At 52.5% G+C, this 15333-nt stretch overlaps 1 protein-coding gene across 23 annotated transcripts in view; it reads right to left on the reverse strand.

The window, feature by feature from the left end:
• Positions 1-15333, reverse strand: part of SZT2 (SZT2 subunit of KICSTOR complex) — a 64347-nt gene that overhangs the window by 25266 nt on the left and 23748 nt on the right. For 19 of the 23 annotated variants that reach the window (XR_012674465.1, XR_012674464.1, XM_075156009.1 and 16 more), the window contains 27 exons: positions 14945-15150; positions 14312-14536; positions 13811-13889; positions 13349-13446; positions 12919-13087; positions 12307-12421; positions 10399-10512; positions 9701-9898; positions 9469-9581; positions 8837-8978; positions 8138-8302; positions 7233-7437; positions 6902-7014; positions 6179-6437; positions 4565-4730; positions 4390-4482; positions 4139-4220; positions 3719-4000; positions 3226-3364; positions 2857-2973; positions 2679-2742; positions 2112-2297; positions 1703-2041; positions 1373-1562; positions 895-969; positions 539-677; positions 182-302 (listed from right to left, as the gene is read on the reverse strand). Coding sequence is in view for 21 of the 23 variants with exons in the window: in XM_075156009.1 (XP_075012110.1) it covers positions 182-302; positions 539-677; positions 895-969; positions 1373-1562; positions 1703-2041; positions 2112-2297; positions 2679-2742; positions 2857-2973; positions 3226-3364; positions 3719-4000; positions 4139-4220; positions 4390-4482; positions 4565-4730; positions 6179-6437; positions 6902-7014; positions 7233-7437; positions 8138-8302; positions 8837-8978; positions 9469-9581; positions 9701-9898; positions 10399-10512; positions 12307-12421; positions 12919-13087; positions 13349-13446; positions 13811-13889; positions 14312-14536; positions 14945-15150 (4194 nt within the window). In the remaining 2 variants the exon portion in view is untranslated. The remainder of the gene's footprint in view (positions 1-181; positions 303-538; positions 678-894; positions 970-1372; positions 1563-1702; positions 2042-2111; positions 2298-2678; positions 2743-2856; positions 2974-3225; positions 3365-3718; positions 4001-4138; positions 4221-4389; positions 4483-4564; positions 4731-6178; positions 6438-6901; positions 7015-7232; positions 7438-8137; positions 8303-8836; positions 8979-9468; positions 9582-9700; positions 9899-10398; positions 10513-12306; positions 12422-12918; positions 13088-13348; positions 13447-13810; positions 13890-14311; positions 14537-14944; positions 15151-15333) is intronic. The other 4 variants (XM_075156018.1, XM_075156001.1, XM_075155998.1 and 1 more) reach the window with 2 other exon arrangements.

Genomic DNA, 15333 nt, shown 5'->3' on the forward strand with positions numbered 1-15333 from the left:
GGGCTTAGGGCTGGACTGAGTCCCTTTTTCTTTGACCCCCAAGCTGAGACTTCACCAGTTGAACTGGCTCCTCAGGCCCTCCTCTGAGCTGGGCCCAGACCAGACAACCTCCAGAGGACCCTCCTCATCTAAGCCATCTCATGACTTGCACCTCTGCCCCTGCCCTCTGCAGATTTGTTACCTGATTGACAACCCTGCAGATTTCACTGATCTTCTTCACCACCACCTGGTTGAGACTCTGGCACTCCCCTGGCTGCCCCTCTTCTGTCTCTGCTGATGCTGCCTTCTCCACACTCAGGCTGCTTTACAGGGAAGGGGAGAGAGGAGTCAGCAGAGCATCTGAACAGTGCCTGTCCCTGTGTGCTGGGAGCAGAAACACAGAGGGGAAGGGTGGCTGCTTTCCCCTCATGGAACACCAGTCTAGTCCTGCAGCTCCCCACCCACATGAGGCAGGAAGGACATCCTGTCCGGAGATGAGGGATTGGCAATAAGGTCCTGGTACAGAGAAGCTGTGGCCAGACAGTGGGACCCTCCTTACCGTGTGTGGTAATAGACCTCCACTCGGTCCTGCTGGATTTTTATGATGAGCCAGAAATCCGGCATGAGGGGACACCTGGGTTCCTGGTCGCTCATTAGCGCCTCCTCATACTCCGAGTCACTGCTTCCCCCATCATAACCTGCAATGTATCCTCGCTTCAGTCCCAGGCTGCCTGGCAAGCCAGCCTCCTCTCTGGGCACAGCAGGCTCTAGGAGATCAGAGCCATTCACGAGCCCTGTCCTCAGGGCTCAGCGGTCACTCCAGCCCAGGCACACAGCCCCCCATGCCCCACACTACCATGTCACTGCCAGTGTCTGCCCACACGCTGTCAGTCACCCCTGCCCCGGCAGACTCACCCAGGTGGTCGGAGTCCATGCTGCCCTGGCTCGACACGAGGCTCTGCACGCGGCTGGGACGCTGCTTGCTGGAGCCTGCAAAGGGAAGAGGTGTTTGAGCATGAGAGCACTTGCTAAGCCCCTTCACATGACCCATCTGCTGGAGAAACATTACACCACAGGACAACCAGGCAGCGCTGGCCCTAGGGAAGCAGTACTGGGGAATGGGGTTCTCACAGCCATTACTGGAGTCACCAGAAACTTCATGTCATTAGCGGTATCCGTGTTGCAGTACAGCCTAGTACCCTGGGTACTGTTAAGCAGTGAATTGCCAGCATCCTGGCAAGGAAGAGACCAACAGTGCAACACCACCAATTCTGGTATTTAGGGACAGGAACAGGAGTAGCAGTCATGTTTTGTATACTACAGCCAAAACAGAGCCCTTCCCTTAAAAGTTCCTGAGGCTAAGGTGCATCCTGCCCACACTGAAAGCTCCTACCTTCCCTGCCCTGTGTAACGGAGTCAGCCAGGCTTGCTGCAGACGGTGTCACTAATGGTGATTTCTCACTGTTGCCCTTTTCAGAGGATGAGGATGGCAGTGACTGTATAGTTGTCTCTAGAGCTGCCTCCTCCAGGGAGTCATGGCCAGGTGCTCTGCTCTGCTCAAGGCTCAGCGCTTCTCCTGGGACCTGCACACAAGCCAAGGTTGCAAAAATGACCAGAAAAATAGGCACCAAAAAAAGTCTGATCATACTCCTGCATCCTTCTACCTTCTGTTACCAGCGTGTCCCACACCTTCCCACCAACAGACCACCTCAGTGTCTCTCACCTCATCTCGTGCGTGGCTGCCTCCACGTACGGGGTTTCCCGTGTCTGGCACAATGCGTGTCTCACTCTCTGACCACCCCCAGAGACGCTGGCCTTCTTCTGGGAGGACACAGCTTGCATGGTGTAGCTCGGAGCCCTCTGCCTCTGCTTCACTGTTCCGCTCCTGGCCTGCCTGGCCCAGGGCTGTCCTGGTGCTCCCTCCAGCTGGCTGCTGCAAGCAAGGTGTCCCCGAAAGGTTTGGAGCTGTCCGTCTGGAGTGCAGGCGGCTGATGGAGATGTAGTGGTAGTCGCTGCCTTCTGCGTTGAGCATGTAGCCTGGCAGAGCCATTCTTCTGAACTCCTGCAACACAGGGAAGAATAAGCATCCTGCTAGCTAAGTGTATGATGCTGCCTCAGGGCTTTCTCTTTACCTCCTTGAACTTCTCCAGAGAGTGCTCCGGTCCAAAAACAAACTGGAGCAGCACCACCTCGCTGTGGCAGCTGGGCCGCCCCTTGGAGTTATAGATGTGGGTGGCCACTCGGTGCAGAATGGAGCTGCTGATGACCTGTGAGTGGCGCAGTGCAGAGACAATCTCATCATCCAGGAGCCAGCGAATCTGAGCAGAGCAAGGACACAGAGCAAGACCTAGGTGACTAGTATTTGCATGGCTGCCCCAATTCTGATCCAAGCCCCCACACGATGAGGACAGCCCCTCTCATCACCTATATTCCCTCACCTCCTTCTGAATGTACCTAAGAAAAGGTCTTTGGAAGAGAGGCCTGTCTGTCCCACCCCAACTGCAGTAAAAATTTTGTCAGGGTAATCCCACACTTTTGGGGAGCACAAGGCCAATAGCCTGTGTGATACCAGCAAGGCCTGAAAGTCACTTTTGACAAAGTTGACAGAGATTGCAGCTTTGAGCAGGCTAGGAAGTATGGAACAGCAGTTGTGCCACGCTGCTGTGGCTGGAAGCAAGAAGCAGGCAAGGCTGGCTTACCTCATTCATAGTGGCTTCAATAGCCAGCCTGTGCACTCCAGGGAGGTTGGAAAGTGCAGGGTGCCTAGGAGAGAGGAGAAGAATCAACCAGTCATTCTCATTCGTGCAGCCAGCACAGTGCAGCTCCTAGGCAGCAAAAGGAGCCCACGAGGGGCTTGCTACATCTGCAGTGCCATACCTCTCATCTCCTGTGGATGGGAGACGTTCCAGGTTGTGCATGATATCCTCATCTGAGCGGAAAGAGGATGGCTGCCCTGGAGAGCGTGTGAAGGACACGCTGCTCTCTGAGGTGCATCTGCCACAGGAGAGAGAGCAGGCTGAGCATCAGCTTTTGAGCCAGAGAGGATAAACAGACACAGGCTGCAGAGAGGTAAAGGGATCTCTAGGAAGGTGAGCCCATCTTGGAAAAATCTTAGTTGTCTTAGGGCTGTGGGAGGCTCTGTGAGATGGAGAATCCCCAGTCTCAGCACATGGAGAGGAGCTGAGACTGGCCGGCTGTGAAGGGCATGCAGAGGGTGGGTGAGTGACTGGGCCTCTTTCCACCTACCTGTTGTGGAGAATGTCTGTGTTCACAACTTCTATCTCCAGGGGCAATGTCAGCACGAAGATGTCCAGGGTCACACAGAGGTCCCCCAAGTCAATGGTGTTCAAGCCCTGGCAGCTTTCCAGGCAGCCCAGAACTTCCCCTGAGGAGAGATCACAGATAAAGGGAATCAAACAACAAACAGCTCTGCTTACACACATACACAGCCTGGTGGCAAGTACAGAGATTGCAAGAGGTGGCTGTCCCACACACCTGGACAGGCTCGAGAAGGCCACCATCCTCCATGATCCTTTTATTCTTCCATGACCAATCCCACAGCAAGTGGGAGACCTGGTTGAAAAACCCTTATCTGATACTGGGAGACTGTGGGGGCTCCGTACAGGGAGACTGGTCCAGAGGGACTGCTGTTTAGAACACAGCATGTTTGTTCCAGGGGCTGCCTACCCAGCAGGGACCTGACAGAAGCCTTTAACTTCACAGCAAGGCTTGCTCTTACCTAGACAAGTCGGCAGGGACTGCACGGGCATGGAGCTGTGCTGGCTACGCAGCTTCACTGAGCAGGTGAGGTGTACAAAGAGTGGGGGCATCTCCTGCTCCAGGAATTCCTGTTCATTGAGAGAGTCCCCTCCCAGCACGCTGAAGGAGTCATCATCCTGGTTCACCGTGTTGGAGTCCGAGAGGGAATCTGTATCTGGGAACTCGTGCTCCAGCTTCTCACGGTACTCCACCTCCAACTCTGGGTCACTCTCTGTGGCAACGCAGCACCCAGACACAGTTCCTGTTCACACAGGTTCCCTGTTAGCAAACCAGGCCCACGTCCCCAGAGACCCCACCAGACACAGTCAAGCTCTGAAAGGCATCACCACAGTGAGACTACAGACACTTTCTTCTCCAGGACAGAGCAAGCAAATGTTACCTTCTTCAGCTGCCAGTTCTGCCTCTGATCCCTCCATGTCCTCACTGCCTTTCCTGTCTGCCTGATCCCGAGATGCCTCTTCCTGAGATGGAGAGAGGAAGAGAGGCAGATACTAGAACCATGCCAGGCAGTGAAGCAGGCTGTTGATGGGCCCCCCAGGGGCTCAGTCTACCCATGGGTCTGCCATCCCCAAATCCAGATCTGACACCAAGCAAAGCTACTTCCCTCCACAAGGGCAGCACTATGCCTACCTCTTTCTTGGCTGATGGTGGGCAATAGAAGAAATAGTGAGGATTTGATGGCACCGGCTTAAAATGTAAACTTCCAATTTCCAGGAATTTTTCCTAGAAGAGACATTCCAAATGTGAAGCAGACATTCCACTCTACCCTCCTGCAGGAGCCAAGCTGAGCTCCCACGTTCCTCACCTGGATAATTTTATGCAAGTCAGGGTGTGCCTGGCAGGGCTGTCCAATTTCCAGCAGCGAGAGGGGAAACTCTGAACAGCAGCTCGTGCCCGTACTGCTCTTTGGCTCCTCTGTGGGACTAGCAATGTTATGGGAGTCCTGCTCGCTGTAGTCCTCCATTTCCGCACTAACAGGATTGTGGACAGGTCAGACAGGCAAATCGAGAAACGGGAATAGTTGCATGCATTATCTACCCTGCAAGCATCCCACCTCACAGCTCCCCACACCTCATCTGTGTAAACGCAATGTGACTTACACAGCACCCACCCCTACAGCCCCAGAAACCCTCCTACCACCCACTAACCCAGATAAGCGCTCAGGTTGTCTGAAGCCAGGCCAGAGGCTGTTTAACCATGCTGATCCCATGGCCAGGTACGCTACACCACGCTACACACCCTCCCTGGGAAATAAAGACACGTGGCTGAGTATAGGGACAGGCCTGGAGCAATCTGAATTACCAACACCCAGTCCAGAGCACCTCACAGCAAACACCACCATGCCAGCACCCCTAGTGCCTTGGCCGCAGAGAGCAGAGCGCAAAGCTCAGGCCCATGCTCACCCAGCAGCTCCATGACAGAATCAGTTCCTAAAACTCAGAAAAAGCAATCTGGGGAGTGAGATGACATTTGGTCCAAGTACTCCCCAGGTATTCAAATTCGTAATACAGACAGCAGATCTGGTGCAATGTGTCACAAGCTGTACGTCCTTCAGTAATGTTTATACAATCTGCATTGGGATAGGTAATTTGTAATATCTTATAAACAAAAAAAGTTCCCACAGTATTTCTCTGGGAAAGTAGCACTTGAAGAAGTAGTCATCTGACTTTCCAAACAGTGAGTGTTCTTCAAAACCACAGCTTCATCTCGATGACTTACAGTATAAGAAGAAATAGGATTGGGGATTCCCAACAAATGCTAGTAAATTCACATAAAGGAACTGAGGATAGTCAAGTGCAAACAGAGAACAAAGGACGTAAAGAGGGTGTTTCTTCAACAGACACTAAGGCACAGTAGAGTACTTTTTCCCCTCCTTAAATTTCCAGAGGCAATACAAACCTCAGAAATACCCTAAGGAATAGCAGGACAGAAGTTTAGCACCAAGCATATTACAATTCTGCCTTGATACTTCTCTTGTGAATTTTTTTTCCAGAGTTTTAATTAAAAAAAAATGACACTTTATTCATTAGAAAAGGAAAACAAACCTGTCATTTTCACCAGAGTCAATAGCAAAATCAAATGAGTCAAGAAGCAGAAGATGCATCATTTCTCCAGGAACAAGAAGTCTGAGAGTTACTTGCAGACAAACTGCCCTCCAGCTAAGGCCAGATGGGACAGTAATGAGCTAAGACTACAAGAGAAAGCGAAAGGATGGATGTCACCAGAGACTATAAAAAAGAGAAGGTCCTGGTGGACACCATACCAGGTGGGTATCCCACTGGAAATATCTGTCCTTACATGTGGCTCTGTTAGACCTTGCCCTGCAACATTCCTTCTAGCAGGCAGTAGAAGATGCTTGAAGAACGATCTGTCCTGGCCCAATGCTAAGAACAGAATTAAGACTGAGCTGGGACCCTACCTTGATTCAGAGACCAAGACACCTCGTTCCCTAGAGCTCTGCTCCTCTTCTTGCTCTATGCTGCCCACTTGGAAGCTGGCTGTCTTGGAGTGCATACGGAAATGCTGGTGGCTCTCTCGGAACGAGCGGACATGGCTACACACTGTCAGCAGGAAGTTGGTGATATCGATCTCTTGGAGCAGCTCCTCACAGTAGTCCATGGCTGTAAGTAGGTCCTGGGAGCTGATGCTGTGTGACTGCTGAAGGCTCTTGAACAGTCCTACAGATCAAACACAGTGCTTAAGTGCCCCACCACAAGGATGCAAGGCCACAGGAGCCAGGCAATAGCCACATACAGATTTTCATTAAGTCCCAACACAGAGTTGAAGTCAGCGCAGGTGCTGGGAGACAAGATTCGGCCAGAATGCCTAATACTACATGTTAGCCTGGGCTTGTGTCATGCCAGAGTGGCCTAGGGATCTGCCACACTGAAGGTGAGAGGGAAAAGTCAAAGAAGGCACCCCCCTCCAGAGCACTGCGCAGGTCCAGGAACAGCCTGCGCGAGGCTCATAGGGAATGCGCAGAGGCATCTTTAAATCCTTCCTGGTGGGAGATCAGTCCCACAGCTCCTCCCTTTGCTCAATGTAAGATCACAAGAAAATGAGACATTGCTTTCTTAAAAGAAGATCCAGGGTCCAGCTCCAACCCCAACCCTGTCTCAGCTCTCATCACGCCGCTCCTCACCTTTCACATAGCACTGGTGGGAATGCTCCTGCAGCAGCGTGCAGTAACTCACCAACTCCTTATGCTTGTGGTCTAGCCAAGCAGCAGTAGGAGGACGTTCCAGAGACTGGGACCTGGAAAAGAGATGCCACAGCCTTCAGCACCAAGGAAGCCTGTTTTAGACTATAAACAGCTCTGGCGCCAGTAAAAGCAGGGCCCTAGGGTAGGCACACGCCGTGGCTGCTATAAGGCAGAGAGGCCAAGCCAAGAGAATAAGGCAGGGCTAGAGCCAGCCTCTTGTCAAGGGAGCTCCTCTGTTTCCTGTCTAGGAATCAAGTGTGGTTGGTATTACCTGAAAAAGATGTCCCGGGGAGGACGGTGTGCCCGTGGGCTTACAAGCTGCTCTCGTAACAGCTCCAAAGAGCAGCTGTAGATGTAAATGGGGCAGCGAAATCGGCGGCACTCGCCTAGCTCAGATTGTGAGTTCTGGCGACAGAAGGAGATATGTACATCTCTCCGCGAGGGGCCACCCTGTTCTCCAGGGTCACGGCTCACATCTGCAAAAGAAACAATGATGAGATAAAGGCCTTTGATGGGCTCCTCATTCCTGGTCTGAGAGGTCACAGCCCTCACAGCAGCACCCACAGGTAAGTATCGGTTTTACAAGCTTCTCACCACTCAAACCTCAGGGGCCATTTTTCTCACCCAGCACCCAACCACTCAGCCCAGAGCTTTGGCCATACTGATCCCTTTCTTGGGCAGCCATGACTGTTCACCACCACCACCTTCTGCACCAGCACAACCCACCATCCTCATTGCAGGCCTGGCTGAGTGCACCAGGGGCTGTGCAATCAAATTCCATAGACCTCAAGACCTGTGCCCTTCTCCCTAGGACAATGTAGTGCTGGTAGTGCTAGTCTGAATCACAACACGAGAGTCACTGACTTTCCAGTACAGCCCAGTACTGCCATTCCTAGTAGCTTCTATCTACCTGCAACCTCCTCGCCCACAGGGAGCCAGCCTTGGGCCATGGGCACTCACATTACACTCCCTCACCCCCCCATGAACATCATGAAAGCTGGTTCAGGCTTCACTGTGCCCCTTGTCCTGACTCTGACTCTGCTGACTGCCAGGCAGGAGCTGACAGGCTGTAGCAGCCTGTTATTCCTCCTACCTCAATCTGCCCAACAGTGTGCTCGGGAATAGCAAGGATACTAATGCTAATACTTTAGCAAGGTGCTGTCCTGAGGGCGGTACCGTGGGCTGGTGTTACGCTGAGGGTAGGTAATGGCACTGCAGCATCCCCTTCTTCAGCCTCAGCCTTGACTCGCTCTGCACAGACAGGTCCCAGGGTATCCTCTCCAAATCGACTCTCATCTTTTGGAGGTTTGTCCAACCCGCAAGCCATCAGCTTCTGTACATCTGGAAGAAAACAAAATAAAATCATCCTCTGTCCAGTGAGAACAATTTAACCCCTCCATCTACATTGCCAAGAGGGCAGATGTCCCTGCAACCTCTTTGTGTGTGGGAGCAGCTCCACAGAGTACTTCCAGCTGAGCCTAGCAGCCTTCACCAGCAGCTCAGTGGAAGCCAGACCAGTGCCAATGCCCAGAAGCGGGGACTCTCCCAGACCATCCCATTAGCAGTCTCCTTACTCCATTCATTAACAACACTACTGGGAAAACGGTCCAACAGTTGCAGCCAGCAAACAACTCGAAACCACAGCCCCTGCCTGAAAATACTATGTGGGCAGCACCATGTTCAAGGGGAGAAGAGCAAGACATTCAGCACTTTGCACTACTCTACTCCTGGCCATATGGTGCAAAAAGACTGGGTCTAGACTCTGCTGTTCAATTTTCTCTCCACCCTACCAGAGCTGATTCTGCTTTTGCTGTTTTCCTGAGGAGGCACTTGGGACTGCTACCTCCTCTCGCTCCCCACAACGGGCGGCCTCACCTGAGAAGGTGGCTGGCAGGAAGGTCAGGAACACATGCTGGGGGTTGACCAGCTTGGCATAACATCGCCATTGTGGGGGAAAGGGCCCCGTCGTGTCACTCAGGGTCACATCATCCTCAGGCAGCTCTGTGTTGCCAAGGCTCTGATGAAAAAGCAGAAGCTGGATAAGCTCATAGCACATGGCACAGGCCTACCTTGAGGCAGGTAAGCAACCACACAGAGCAAGTTCCTCCATGACTGCTGGTCGGCACAGTGCTGAAATCACCCTGCACCATTCTCAGAGCACCCTGGCTCCAGGAAACACAGCACACACTGTCAGGAGATGCTTAGCCAGCTTTGCTGTGGCCGCTTCTGACCTCCAGGCAGTGATTGCCCATGATTTCCGAGCAACCTGCAGCACAGCATCAGTGCTGCTGTAACAGGCTAGGCCCATGGTGAGTGCAACTATCCACACACCTATCAGACTCCTGCTTGACTTCAGCCACGAGCTACAGCTTAAACTGCTGCCAAGCATGGGGAAAACACCAGCCTCTCAATTTGTTCTCAACCCTTCTACTAACTCTCCTGCTCTTCAACAGCTGCTGCCTTGCCTTCAGAGGGGGCTCAGGAGAAGGACAGCAGCGTAGCAGTACCTGCAGAGTACTTGTGGAGCCAGTCATATCCCTGGTGCCATTGCTGCCAACAAGATGACAGGATGCAGAAGCATCCTGCTGCTCCAGGGTCCCAGAAGCTTTCAGGGTTTCTTCTAAAATGGAGCACAGAGAAACCAACCTGAGAAACACCAGCTGAGGAAGAGACTTGAAAGCAAGGCTCCTGAAACACCCCAGCTGTCGGTGTCACTGCTGCCACGCTCCTGGCCCTTACCTCTGATCACAGGGAGTGTGAAGGGGGGTTGATGGCCATCACGATCCCGTTGCAGAACCTGCTCCATGAAAGCCACATGATCAGCATCAGCCATGGGGATCTCCCGGTCACTGAGGTCATGCTGCAGGCAGCCATGGAAGAGGTTTAGTAGCATTTCATTGGGCACAAACGAAGAGTCCTTGGTCACTTCCTCGTTCTCTGCTCCAAAACAGAACCATGGCAGCTTCAGAGACAGCATCTCCACAGCCACCACCTGCCCAGGCCCCCAGAAGACAGCCCTTTACAAAGTGACACTTCCACACAGCCAGGAGTTTCCCCCAGCACCTCTGCAAGGCTGACTTGGAGGGTGTTGAAGAATCCCTGGAGTTCCAGCATCATTAGCTACCCTGCACTGACTCACCCTGCTACTGTAACTATTCTGGAGATGTTTGGGGCTAAAGACAAGAAACCACCACCACAGACTAACAGTCTAGGTTTAATGTTTTCAAAAGCAACTCTTCCAAAACTATCACCCCAAGAAAGACAGCAATATACCTGGACAGCCCTGGGGCTGCAGAGATGGAAAGAACAGCACTAGCTGTACTGAAAGAGGCACGGCAGCTCTCATGTGCCTGCTACCCCGGGAGACAAGCAACAGAGCAGGTGCCCATAGCCATGGAGGGAGGACAAGAGGAGGAAGTTGGTGAAGAGGCACCTACCTTTTGCCAGCATTAGGAAGAACATCTCAACCTGCTGGCACCTGGGCAACAGCTTCATGAGGTTGAACTGGAATGGGATCTCATGCACTCGAAAACCAGCACCCATGTCTGGATCTGCAACAAGAATTGGGAATGTAACATGCCTGTGGGCAGCACATAGCCCTGCCTCCCAGGCCACCTCCGCATGCGTGGTGCCAGCCCTAAACGCAGTGCAGGAGGCACAAGTGAAGGTACACAGCAACACTGCCCAAACTCCCTCTGCTTAGGAGGGCAGAGGGATACAAAGAATGAATGTGGGGAAAGGGCAAAGCCTGCCAGAGGCTGCAGCAGGTTGTGAGCTACCTACAGAGAGGTACCTCACTGTAAGAGTCCCCTGGGCTTATTGCCACCTTCATGCAAGGAGGGTTGGGAAGCCACCACGAGGCCTTACACAGCTCGGGCCCAGAGCTGCCAGGGGACAAAAACTGAACATCAGTGTCGCAAGTAACACTGCTGGAGAGCAATGACCATGCTGCGAGCCAGAGGCAGCCTGAATTACCAGCGTAGTAAGGGACAAGGACCCCCATGCTCTCGGGAGAGATCTCCCATCTGGCAGGCTCTGCACATCCCTGCAGACATTTCCTGTCCTCTTCCTCAGGAAGGAGTTTCTGCCCTCCAGGCCCTGAGCTTTCCTGGCCCTCTCCCCCTCCCACAGAGCCAGTGATACGATCTTATAGGGTTTCCTCAGGTCCTGCCCTCAGCCTTTGGGATGATCCTGGCTCCCTCAAACCCACCCAGTATCTGCTGTGTTATTCAATGCAAGGCAAGTAAACAAAAGATCTAGGATGGGGTGAAATAATGACAAGAAAGCAAAAATAGTGAGGTTCTGGAACAGATTGCCTGACAAGGGTGAACCCCCCCACATACTCCTGGAGTTCTCAATGAACTATGTTAATAACGTCAGATCAGATACACAATCCAGTCCTGAATGAAGAAGAGGAGGCTCAGGGGAGACCTTATCGCTCTCTACATCTCCCTGAAAGGAAGGAGATTGTAGCGAGGTGGGTGTTGGTCTCGTCTCCCAAGTAACAAGCGATAGGATGAGAGGAAATGGCCTCAAGTTGCGCCAAGGGAGGTTTAGATTGGACATTAGGAAAAATTTCTTTACTGAAAGAGTGGTCAAACATTGGAACAGGCTGCCCAGGGAAGTGGTTGAGTCACCATCCCTGGAAGTATTTAAAAGACGTGTGGATGTGGCACTTAGAGACATGGTTTAGTTGGCATGGTGGTGTTGGGTTGACAGTTGGACTGGATGATCTTAGAGGTCTTTTCCAACCTTAATGATTCTATGATTCTAAGAGGACAGACCAGACGTCCTAAGGTCCCCTTCCCTATCTTTGTGGGCTAATGGAGCATTCACAGAGGGTCCAGAGATGAACAGGACCAGAAAGCAAGCATCCCACAAACTGCTCTGGAGACTGCGTCTTGTAACTGAGAACAGAGGAGCTTTTCCTTCACATTTACAACTTCTGTACAACCACCTGCCCAGGCATACCCTGCCCATCACTGTATAGGTGAGCTCATCTTCCATCTGCTCCAGAAGTCAGCCTCTCTCACAGAATTACAGAATGTTTGAGGTTGGAGAGGATCTCTGCAGGTCATCTGGTCCAACCCCTGTGCTCAAGCAGGGTCACCTAGTCACCTTTCCAGACTGGACAGAAAGCCTCAATGCTTTTTTGGCCTTCCCAGGATGAAGCCATTTCTCTGGCAGCTTAGCACAGTGCAACAAAGTGACCCACAGCCACCAAAGTCTAGAAAATCGTTGTCAAAATACCTGTTCCACCTTCCAGAAACCTCTAACGGGCCCTGAGATATTCAGGGCCTAGCTGCCTCTTGCTCCATCAAACCTACTAGGATTGCTGGACTCACCTTCAGTAGCTTTGGTGTCTGAAGGAGGGCAGACCCACTCCTTGTTCTGGCACAACTGGCTGATGTACTCGAATGTCAGCATGGTGGCAATGCACGCAAGGTCCCGGGGATAGAGCTGCAATAAGTAGTCACGGCTCAGCTGTATGCAGCAGAATTATTACCCCCAAATGCAGAAGAAAACAGTCTAAAAGCAAGGACAGGTAACACCCATAATCCTGTCCCCTGACTTGCCCTATTCTCACTCCTTGCTCCCTCCTTCTCCACCAGTCCTTTAGCCTTTTTTTGCCTTGTTCAGGAGGTGCACGGGCAATACTGCCTGCAATCTCTTCTCTGGTCCAGCTTGCTCCCCTCCAATGGAATGGCTCTTGACAAAGTAATTTGTATTTTCCCACCCATCCCAGAACAGCATTGCACCCACTGCCTTGCAATCCAGAAACCCTTTCTGTCCAGTAGCCCAGTTCCTCTTTTAGAAACCTCAGGCTCTTTTGTTAACAGCATTCCCATCTCTTCTGGCCCTCAATAATTCACCTGCAGTGTTGAGGTGCACTTGCAACAAACCCTTCTCCCTCCACAAAAGAGGGAGCCCGTGCCCCTACCCCTTCAGGAACTCACCGCTTTTGGTATTTTCTGGTAGGGCAAGCCATGGAGGTGCTTCCAATTCTCAGCAGTGCTGTGGACATGGCCACTCTGTGGCTCTACCCAGCACTCAGTGACCAGGTTCAGTTCTGTGTCCACCTCAATGGCCTCTACCTCTGTATCATTGTCATCATCTGTGGAAAAGCTGGAGGAAAAACATAAGGCAAGTCCTGTGAGATGGCACAGAGCCAGCAGCCCACTGCAGCTCCTCTCAGAGCTGTAAGAACAGCTACACAAACCCTAGGTTTGCAGGCAAAGCCCCAGCTAACTGGTGATCAATCCATGACAGCTAGTTGTGTGTACTATATGAGGGAGGACTCCCTCCTTCCCACACTGCCCACAAAGGGCAAGTCTGGAGCTGAGACTCTGCTGCGAGCCCTCCCTGGGAGCAGGGCAACAGCCTCACCTGTCCTTGGTGGAGGTGGAGTGGGGTGGGAAGAGGATGTATTGGACGACACAGGTGTGCTTCTCCCTGCCGCTGCTGCTCTCACTTGAGCCGTCAATCTGGAGGGTAGACACTGTGTGAGCCTGGCCAGCAACAACAGCCCACACCTACCCAGTGTCCCCCTACACAACACAGCCCCATCACCCAGCTCCACTAGCAGCGATGGAGGGACGAAGCCTGTCCCAGCCCCAAGAACTCCTCCAGCACAGCATGTCCCTACCAGCAAAGCAGCTCTCTAACTGCAGATGAAGACAGGAAAATGCCCAACCCACAAGCTGCTTTACTTCTGGGGAGGAGGCAGGTCTCCCTGTACATGCCAGCGGTGTGTGCTAGAAGCGGATGGGAAATCCCATCACAGGAAGGTGAATCCACCTCACAAGAAGCAATGAAGGATTGTGTCCACACTGCAGCACCCAGGCTCACCTGTATGGGCAGTTCCAGCACCATATTGATAATTCCATCCCCACTGGATGCAAAGTGGAAACCCTCTGACAGACGAACCCTGGCAACAGAGAGGCGGTCAGACATGGAGGACTTCTCTACCCATACTGCAAGCCTTAAGTACAAGAATGACTGTACCCTTCACCCCGTAACACCTCCCTTCCCAAGACAGGGAGCTACACGCAGAGAATGGGGAGATGTGACATTTTGCACAGGACAGCCTGTGTGAAGATCAGCATACTCCAGGCACAGCAACACCTCTTGTCCTTTTGTATGTTTTCCAGGACTCTCTTTTTCCTCAACTGCAGCTGCAGAACTGGGTAGAGCACTATCCCAAGTAGCTCTAGAAGGCGTGTACAGGACCAAAACCCTCTGCACAGCAGCTTCAACTGTTACCTATGATAAGGCCTCAGATCCACCCTGCTTTCTCTGCATCCCCAGGACTAGCTGGAGAAAGCACCCCTGTTCAGGTGTGCAACTTACTCTGTGAGCGTGGAAAGGAGCTGGGCTACAGCGGTGATGGGCACAGCCGGTGCCAGCCCCGACTGGACACTCCAGATCCAACGCTGGTGATAAAAGTAGCGGGACAGAGAGGCCAGGGTGGAAGAGGCAGTACGATTGGCCACCATAGTGAGCGGGCCAGACACCGGGGGATGCTCCAGGTTGAGAATGAAGGGGGCTCGATAGTCAGAAGGCAGCTTCTCATACCTAGGAGAGGGCAGAAGTGTGGCTCGCTGAGGTGGAAAGAATGCTCTGCTCAGGGCCAGAGCTGTCTGGATTCACAGCCCCCTTGCTGGGCCCAGGACCAAGCCCTCCAGCAGCAGCACATGGCTAGCCCAGCACAGGATCCTGCTCAGACAGCAGTAACTAAATTTACTTCTGCATCATATTAGTTAGGAGTAACAAATCTGCCTCTCCAGCAAGGCCCCCTGCTGCAAGTCACAGCCTTCCCAGACTACAGCTACCATTCCCAGCCACGCAATCCAAACCCACCCCAACAAGCACCAGCTTCACAGCACTCTCATCCTGCAACTGGCAGCACCATCCACAGACCCTCCTCTCTACCACTTCCCAGGCCAAGGAGGCTGTGCTGATGGCCTGGACCTCCATCACTACCTGATGAGTAGCTTCTCCAATGGTTTGTGAAGCACAACGAGGCAGGGTCTGTCTGAGAGGGCTGACTGGGCCCCAGCCACAGGTGGAGACTTGGAGGGAGAGCTACTGCCAAACATTTTCCTCTTTGCTTTTGGAGTTGCCTCCTTGCTCTGGACCCTGTGGGGAAAGCGCAGCTGCAAGATTCGGTCCCGTAACTCCTCCACTATCTGTCATGGCAAAAGCAAAAGTTAAATGTGACCACCTTGGTCTGAAGACATAAGCTACTCAAAATAAGCTTCCAGAACAAGAGCCCGACTAAAAGAAATATACAGATGAGCAGCAGTTAAAGGTCATTTTACTTCTGAGGCACTAGCAAGACCAAGATCAAGATGACACAAGGCTCTTAGGTA

The sequence above is a fragment of the Calonectris borealis genome, chromosome 8 (assembly GCF_964195595.1).
Source record: "Calonectris borealis chromosome 8, bCalBor7.hap1.2, whole genome shotgun sequence".
In the NCBI taxonomy this organism is placed as follows: Eukaryota; Metazoa; Chordata; class Aves; order Procellariiformes; family Procellariidae; genus Calonectris; species Calonectris borealis.